Source organism: Myotis davidii, unplaced genomic scaffold, assembly GCF_000327345.1.
Source record: "Myotis davidii unplaced genomic scaffold, ASM32734v1 scaffold415, whole genome shotgun sequence".
In the NCBI taxonomy this organism is placed as follows: Eukaryota; Metazoa; Chordata; class Mammalia; order Chiroptera; family Vespertilionidae; genus Myotis; species Myotis davidii.
Window position 1 is genome coordinate 1,861,570 of NW_006287951.1, and position 8,901 is coordinate 1,870,470.

The following is an 8,901-nucleotide window of genomic DNA, read 5'->3' on the forward strand; positions in this document are numbered from 1 at the left end:
TTTCAGAGGGAGGCGGGCTGAGATTTTGAGGGACTCAAACAACATGGGGAGGAGCTGATCCATGCCAATGAGGACACCGCAAAGGTCACCGTCACCATCCGCACTGCCAAGAACCCCAAGCAGCCAAGCGTCTCACTGTAGTCAATGGGACACCAACAAGAGGCAGTATAAGTATCCTGGTAATTCAAAAACTTCAAATAGAATATCCTCTCTCTCTCTCTCTCCCTCTCTCTCTCTCTCTCACACACACACACACACACACACACACACACACACACTCTGAATACTAGGTCAGATTCCAGAACTGCAATCTGTTGGGATGGAATCCCAAATGCAGGTCAGTGCGGTAGAACTCCCATGTAGGGCGGCTGGGCCTCTGCTAAGGCTGTATCAGTGCAAAGTCCCGGCCTGGAAAGCACACAACGAAGGCAGTGAGGCTGAGATCACCCTCCCAAAGCCAGTGCCCAGGGCTGAGCCTATCACCCAGGGCCCCTCCCCCAGAGCCCCGTGTTCTGACCCTTCCACCAAGCCCACTAGTTCCCCGGAATTTCAGACGACTGCAGAGGAAAAGCAGGAAATTCGAGAGAGGCAGGCAGAGGGGCTGTATCTGGGGCAAAGACGATGCCTAGTCCAGAGGAAGACCCAGGCTGAAGAGAAGACCCGGAACTGCAATCGGCAGTGAGCTGTGCTCCGCATCCTTGGTCAGTCCAGGAAGGCAGAGGGACCTCTTACCCAGCCGTCCCCAGTGTACTCTATAAATATTTCCCGTGAGGACTCAGTGACAAAAAGATCCCATGGCCAGAACATCTGGGAGATCCTGCACACTATCCCCCACTTTCAGCACAAAACCACACATTGATGCAGTCAGGGCCCTGAGAAGTCCTGCAGTAGTAAGGTGATTTCCTTTTGCTCATCAGCATTCCCTAAATATACACAAGTACTACACCCTCCTGCCTGCCTTTTTCTCAAATAAAACCTACTAACACCCCTTGGAACTGGTACCTCACAGAACCCACCGGCTTAGAAAAATGCATTTTATTTGTCTCTGTTTTGAGGAAGAAAACAACATTTTTTTCTTAAAAATAACTGAAATGATTCAATTTGGTGCCTTTTTGCAAAGAGCTATAATTGTAAGGAAAATTCACTTAATTGGCACAAACCTCTCAATCACCCATGGTGCCAGGAAAGTGAAATGTTACTGACCCCCTTTGGGCCATCTGGGCCACTGGTTGACACCAGACCACCATGAGAGTGCGGAGCCAGGGGTCACTCCATCCAGCCTCCTGCCCATGTAGAGCAGTACAAGCCCATCACATCAACTTCTCCAGGGAAGAGAGTGCCTCAGCAACTCTGTGTGTGTGTGCATGCCTGAGTGTGTGCACACACATGCACGAGGTCCAGCAAATATAACCATGCTCAAGGAACAAGTTCTCCTACTGCTCTTTCACCTCCATTATTTTGCATCTTGTCCATCCTCCTCCAGGTGACAACCCACCCAAGTAACCAAACCCTGTAATGGTTAGACCTGCCCACGGGCAGCAAGGTGACACAGACTGAAACATGTCCTTTCTCTCTTGGAAAACATTTCCTTTGCCAAGGTTTGGACCTTCAGAAGGGCTCGGGGTCATTACTGGGCTGGGGCCAGGGCATAGACGGGAGGCTCCTTCGAGGCAAAACAAATGCCCTGGGCCCTGGGAACATCCTATTCTCATCTCAGGACCAGCCAGCCCCGGAGAGAGACCAGCACAGTCTCCAGGCAACTGTCCTGGCTGCAGACACCATGGGTGATGGGGAACAGGGGCTCCCAGGACCTCACCTGGTACGTGTTGTCGAAGCTGTCGTACATGAACCTCGTGATCAGAGACGTCTTTCCGACTGTAAAACAAGAAGAGAGGGGGTAAGCCACGGCATCCGAGCTAGGTTCCTCTAAACACATTTCACATGAAGACAACGGATAACAAAGAAGCCCAAAGGAAAGATGAGATGCGGAAACAGAAGTGAAAGGCAGACCCTGGGAGAGGGACCCAGAGCAAGGCAGCCGAGTCTACACCGGCTGGGCTGCAGGGGAGTTCTTACCAGGCACCAAGAAGGCGGCCTGTCCCTGCCCTGTGAATTCTCACCACCCAACTCCAACATCTTACTTGGCCCACAAGAGTGTCACTGACGCCAGAGCCATATATGAAGAATTGGAGCAAGTGCGTGCAAGACTGATGCTCCTTTCACACTGGCCTACGTTCTCCGGGAAACACTGCCTTGTCATTGGCCACAGGCTGCGGTGGGGGCATGCTGTTCAGTTCTCATTCATTCAGCCTGCAGACTGCTGAGGAAGTGGCTTTCTAAGGAACCAGGCAGCAGGGGGCGTAAATGAGATGTTGCCCAGTGTCTCTCAGAGGCAGGACTATTTTTTGGAAGAGCATGCCTGACTGTCCAGCTCCTTGCCGGATGGTTAGCATCCCTGGGTCTCGCTGGGTAGGTTCCAGCAGGATCACAATGACAACCCTGGCTTCCCCCTCTTCGCCCGCCCTCATTTGCAAATGCCCTGAGAACCACTGCTAAGGCTCAGAGAACCAGGAAGTCTCTTAGGAATCCCAGAAGTGCTGCTTATCTCCCTAACTGCAGGGTTTGGCTTCTGACCCAACCCTGTGCCGGTCTCCTGGGGCCTGGCAGCGGCAGAAATACCTACTGTAGCATTTCTATTATCTGGGAGGGGAGGACGGGGAGGACGGGGAGGAAGGAACATCTGTTAGGTCAGGCCCAGAATGGAATGCTTCTCTACACTGTCCCATCAAGTCTGCCATGGCCCCGGGAGGCTCAGAAGGGACTGGCACAGCTGAGCTTGGCTCATAGTCCCTTCTGCTCCGGCTGCCAGGAACACACAACCCTGGTAGGAAAGCAGGAGACCAGCACCCAAGAGTTCTCCAATCTACCTCTCCCCGATTCTCGGACAGGATGTCCCCGGGCTCTACCTGGCGGGGTAGCTGGTCACTGCCTGAATGGAGCACGGTGACCCACGGGGCTCCTCTGGGCAAGGTCCTTCTCTGAGGCCTCAGTGGTACAACATCTAACAGACAAGGGCAGCCACCTCCTGTCAGCCTACAGCTGTAAAGGAAAGACAACAGTCTTCTAGCCAGAAGGAACATCTGTTGGACTGTGTTTGGGACAAATTTAGGTGTCTCCATCTTTGACCCGGAATGGGTCAACTGGATCCAAGTCCTGGCTGGCATACTGTTTAGCTCCATCATTCTGAGGTGGTCCCTGCCCTTCTGGACCTCAATGCCTCATTTGGACATAACATCAGAGACTTCCAAGGGCAGTAGTAGAAATGAAATCCTATATAATAAAGAGGTGATATGCAAATTGACCGTCATGCCCTCACAAGATGGCAGCGCCCACAGCAGGGGCGAGGCCGGCTACTCTGCGTGCCTGCCGCTGGAGTCCTCTCAGCCCTGCCGGGGGCCTCGGGTACTCCTGCACACCCCACTGACTGAGTCTCAGGCAAGCAGGGCCAGCAGAGGCGCAGGCAATCCTCGGGTGGTGGCTGCCCAGCTGCTCAGGGCTGGCCCAAGGCTCAGGTAACCAGGGCCAGCCAAGGCTTGCGCTGCCAGCAGTGGCAGCAGCAGAAGTGTGATGGGGCATCACCTTCCCCTGATCGCTAGGTCGCCTCCTGCCCCTGAGGGCTCCCGGACTTCCTCGGGTGGTGGCTGCCCAGCTGCTCAGGGCTGGCCCAAGGCTCAGGTAACCAGGGCCAGCCAAGGCTTGCGCTGCCAGCAGTGGCAGCAGCAGAAGTGTGATGGGGCATCACCTTCCCCTGATCGCTAGGTCGCCTCCTGCCCCTGAGGGCTCCCGGACTGTGAGAAGGGGACAGGCCAGGCTGAGGGACCCCCGCGCCAGTGCATGAATTTTCATGCACCAGGCCTCTATTAAGATAATAAAAGTGCCAGGCACACAGGAAATGCTTAACACTGAAAGAAGGTAGGTAGCAGGTAACAGCTGATACCACCACCACTACTGAATTCACCTTTCCCATCATGTCTCTTTATTTGGCTGTTCCTGATCCTTCTTCTTTATAATAAAACTGGTACCTTGCCGAAACCGGTTTGGCTCAGTGGATAGAGCGTCGGCCTGCGGACTGAAGGGTCCCAGGTTCGATTCCGGTCAAGGGCATGTACCTTGGTTGCGGGCACATCCCCAGTGGGGAGTGTGCAGGAGGCAGCTGGTCGATGTTTCTCTCTCATCGATGTTTCTAACTATCTATCTCCTTTCCTCTCTGTAAAAACTCAATAAAATATATTTAAAAAAATAAAATAAAATAAAACTGGTACCTTATAATCGTCTGGTGAATTATGGAGCCTGAGGAGGGTCATGGGAGCCCTTGGCTTTGTCGCCAGTTGGTCAGAGTGTGGTGTCCTTGGGAACCCTACGTGCGGCTGGCAGTCTTATTGGGGACTACGCCCTTAAACTGGGGAGTCTGACACCAACTCGGGGGGCAGTGCCAGGAAGGCCTTAAGTACCCCAGCTGGTGTCAGAAGAGCCACATTTCTGGAAGAACCTCTTTGGGGTGAGCAGTAATGCACCAAGGTCTCTTCTAATTGCAACTGAAAACTGTCCTTTGAAAAGCTATCGACGGGCATTTAATCTGTAAAGTACTTTCCAATTGCTTTAAATCTCCCCGTAAATTTCATATGAAGGTGGGAAGTGGGGGCTCCCCACCCAGAACAGCCTGGCTGGAGATTGCTAAGGGGACCCCAGCGTAAATCATGGAGCAACATTGAGCCAGCGAGAGGCAGACAAATGGGAGGGAGCACAGCTTCCTCCTTTTCCAAAAGACAATGGGAAGTTACAGCCTCCTCCTCGGGAAGAGAAGCATGCAGGGCCCACTGGTAACTTCCCTGGGCTGTGACACTCCCGCATCTTACTCCCAGGGGACAAGGGACAAGCACCAGGGAGCAGGGTGAGAAGGTGGGGAGATTCCTTTCTCTCAGGTTGTTCCCCGGGGCAGCTGAGCAGACAGACAGGAAAGACAGTGGAAATACAAAGTGGAACAGGAGGTTCGTGGAGTAGCTGAAAACTCAGAGATCCCCACAGGGTTTCCAATGCTGAGTTGCTCCTTCTTGGGACACCAGCCACTGGCAGTGGATTTGTACTGGCTCACAGGGTAGAAGGAGAAAATCCCAAGAAAAGAAGTTGTTTATTGGGACTGTCAGGAAGAACAGGTGTGGGGGCCTGGCCACAGCCAATATTTTCTGAACATTCCCACGATAACCATCACAGGCTACACGTGTGTTTATATAGCCTGTTCCAGGCGCACGCCAGGGGCCGTGCCAGGAGGATTTACATGACAGGAGTAAACAGAGCAGACGGGACACCTGCTGCCTAAAGCTGCAGGATTCCACGCCCGCAGCTATGCTGTGCTGAGCCCTCAGCACCGACCTGTGCGGTCCTCCACTCTGAAGCGGGTATTCGTGTCACCCCCACTTTCTACAAGGGGCAATGAGTTGACAGCCTCGTGCCCAGGCCCAGAGCTGAGTGAGGCCCGGATGAGGGGCCTGACCGGGAACGAAGCTCTGATTTCCAACTCATCTTAGCGTCTTTGAGTCAAACTGGGGTTCAGAGTCCTGCCCGGTCATTACTGTCACCGCTATGGCTATCCCGGAGGCCTGGGAACAGCCCCTGCCAAGCCCACACACCTCTTCCTTGGGGCCAGCTGCAGGTGAGGGCCTCTCCCCATTCGGAACGTGCTTGACCCAAACTGGGAGGTCAGACACTGGAAACTGAGGTGCCCTGTGGGGCCCAGGAGGGCTTCAACGCGAGGGTGGGCAGGTTTGAACACCGGTGGCCCAGCACCCCAACCGAGTCCTGGGCTGGATGACCTGATCATCACTGATTAGCTGCAAAAGGGAATCTCTTTCTATCCTTTTAGGCCAGTGGTTGGCAAACTGCGGCTTGGCAGCCATATGCAGCTCTTTGGCCCCTTGAGTGTGGCCACGAAGTTTCAATCGCACTGTACGTGCATGCCCGCACGTGGTATTTTGTGGAAGAGCCACACTCAACGGAGCCGCATGTGGCTTGCGAGCCGCAGTTTGCCGACCACGCTCTAGGCTGGTTTTCCTCATTTCTCAGGGCAGAAGTCCTCCTCCTCCCTGCCTCAGAGCTTCCCCACGACCAGCCAATCCTCTTTCCCAGATAATGGGGCTCAGACCCTTTATGAACCTGCCAGCTGGGCTACCTGCTTGGACCTGTCCGAGGGCTCGTCCTCCCTGCGGCAGTATCGCCACTCTCCACTGCAGGCACGGGGCTGGCGTGTCCTGACCCAGCCCCCAGCGAACAAGTCTGCCTGCAGGGCCACCACCCTGCCCGACCCAGGGCTCCAGGGCAGAACTCAGGGATGCTCAGGGACTGCAGCTCGCAGAGGAAAGCCTGGGCCACGCTGTCTGACATGAATGCAGGAAAGGCATCCTCCTCACCGTGTCTGGGAGGCTTCCTAGGGCCCCAAGACAGAGCTGATGAAAGGGGCCCCTTGCACACCACTGCCCAGGCTCCACCCTGACATCACATGAAGAGGCTGAGCGGGTAAAAGGGCTGTCCTGTGCCAAGCTCCTCTCCCCTCTGAAGGGCTGCTGCCCCTTCCTCACCCCATACCTGAGCAGGAGGTACTGGAACCCGGATATGGTGAGCTTGCACAGCCCATCTACCGGGCCACTTCCCCAGGCTCACCACAAAGAGCAGGAGAGGCTGGAGCCATCACCTGACTGGCCACTACCACTGGGCTGTAGCCAAGGGGGGATCCGAGAGGGGCAGTGACATTCAACCGGTGCAGATAGGGATAGGCGCATGGAGGGGCAGGAGACACTCCCCTGAGGTCCCTCCTGCCCCCCACCCCAGCCCCTGCAGCCTCTGAGAGAGTGGTCCTCCCCACAGGGCTCTGTTCTCAAGGTCACACTGGGCTCTGTTCTCAAGGTCACACTGTCCGGAATCCAGCTAACAACAGTCTGAGACACCAGTACGGCCGAGCTGAGCTTTTTCTGAAGGCAAAGATTCCACTCGACTGCCAGGATTTTATTAAAAACAAGCAGCCAAATCATTTGAGCTTTTTTTTTTTTTTAATCTCGGCTCTTGGCTTCGCAATATCCCTGTAGTCTAGTCCCACCTGATTAAGCAGAGAGATGCATTTTCCTTTCAACCAAACGAGGGTCAGACGATTCCTTACTGAGTATTTACCAGGAACCTCTAGAAAGAAGGAACAGGAACGCGATCGCCTACGGGGCTTTCTCTTAGAGCCAGACAAGAAAGCTGGTGCTTTCCTCAGGGCCCCTCGTTTGATCCTCGTCACGATCCAGTGAGTGAGTTACCATCCCCCAGGTCACAGAGCTGGTCAGCAGTGGAGCTGGCACACAAATCCAGATCTGACGCCAAAGTCCACGCCTCACACATGACTGCCACATGAACCCAAACCCGCCCAGGGCTCCGGGCCTTGGCTTGTGCCCAGGCCATGGGTGACGGCTGAGTGGCCCATGAGCCTCCAGATTCCCACGCTGACACGGTCTCCCTCTTTGAAGGCCCCCTCTTGGCCCTGCCATCTCCATAGCAGGTATGGGTGTGGGTGTGGGTGGAGAGATTGCCCTACCAGCCAGAAACGTAGGCAAGTGTGAGGCAGAGCACAAGAAGTTAGCTGGAGACTTCGTAGAGGGTCTGCCAAGGCCTGGCAGAGTGAGCACCACCCACGAGGTGCCCCCTTGCCCAGCCCAGCCAGAACCTGGGCCCACAATCTGCTCTCAGCCACCCGTTCCCATTGACCACCCACGCCAGCTCCGGGACACTGCTGGACAGACAGGGGGGTCCCGCCTGGTCCTCCTCAGGGTCACAGAACTGGCCCAGAATGGGAGGCAGAAAAGACCTGGTGGAACCCACTGCCATTTCCAGGCCACCATGGTGGGCTGCCCCCCTCTTAGATGCCTGGTAAAGAGTCTCTAAATCTTGGCCCATAGCCCCCACTTAAGCCAGCTCTAGGTCAGAGAGTGTCTGTAGTTGTCAGGAGGTGGCCCTGGAAAAGGCAAACCTGCTCTCAGGCCAGCAACCCACTCCTAGCCTGGGCTGGCCGACTTGGTTATCCCCTCAGTTAGTTCAGTTTGCAGAATACAGCCAGGATACGCAGTGAGTGCTGGGAGGGGCCTGCTCCGAGGGGCCCCGTCCTTGCCCTGCAGCTGAGAAGGAGGCCAGGACCACCCTGGCCCGGCTCCCCTGCTCCACAGGGGCCTCCGGGGAGGATGCACCATGCCCTGCAAACCTTTGCCCCAAAGCACCCCCCTTACTGGCCTTCCTGCGGGCGCACAGCCCCCGGCCCTGTGGTAATAAGACACCAGCCACATCTACTACCTGAGCCTTGTTTTCTTTTGTTCTGTTTTCAGAAAATAGAAAATCCAACTCCAATCTTGCAGCAAGGTGAGCAAGCCTGGAGGTCTGGGGGCCGGGCTCCCCCCTCCACACCCACCCTGCCACCAGCGCGCAGAAAGGTGGCTCCAGACCAGGGCTCTGCCAGCTCCTGCCCGGGTCCTGAGGGGCCGACTGGCTCACCGTAGGCTAAATGAGGAAACACGTGAAAAATCCCATTTCAAACGGTTCCCCCAAAGACTCCGACGGTAATTAAGAAATATGCAAAGCTCTTCATTGGACACTTTAATTAAGTGTGTTAATTCCCTTTGCCAGAGGACGCTCTGCCACCTGGGCCTCACTGAGAAGGGAGGAGGGAGGAGGGAGGAGGGAGGAAGGAGGACTGGTTACCTCCCACAAGCGCCCAGACAGGGGATTGAACCCACAACCTGGGTATGTGCCCTGACCAGGAATTTCAATGTCATATCTACCATTGCAATTCTCATTATATATTCCCAAGACACTGTTTTCCTA

General features: G+C 55.2%; 1 protein-coding gene and 1 long non-coding RNA gene across 2 annotated transcripts in view; one reads left to right on the top strand and one right to left on the bottom strand.

The window, feature by feature from the left end:
* Positions 1–1,870, bottom strand: part of RAB6B (RAB6B, member RAS oncogene family) — a 21,912-nt gene extending 20,042 nt beyond the window's left edge. Inside the window, exon 1 of the mRNA XM_015561372.1 lies at positions 1,817–1,870. Coding sequence (XP_015416858.1) covers positions 1,817–1,846 — 30 coding nt within the window. The 5' untranslated portion in view covers positions 1,847–1,870. The remainder of the gene's footprint in view (positions 1–1,816) is intronic.
* LOC107182481 lies at positions 1,814–6,327 on the top strand. Its single transcript, XR_001513197.1, has 3 exons — positions 1,814–1,877; positions 5,402–5,408; positions 6,315–6,327. It is a non-coding gene; the product is annotated as an uncharacterized LOC107182481 (long non-coding RNA).
* The last annotated feature ends 2,574 nt before the right edge of the window (positions 6,328–8,901 follow it).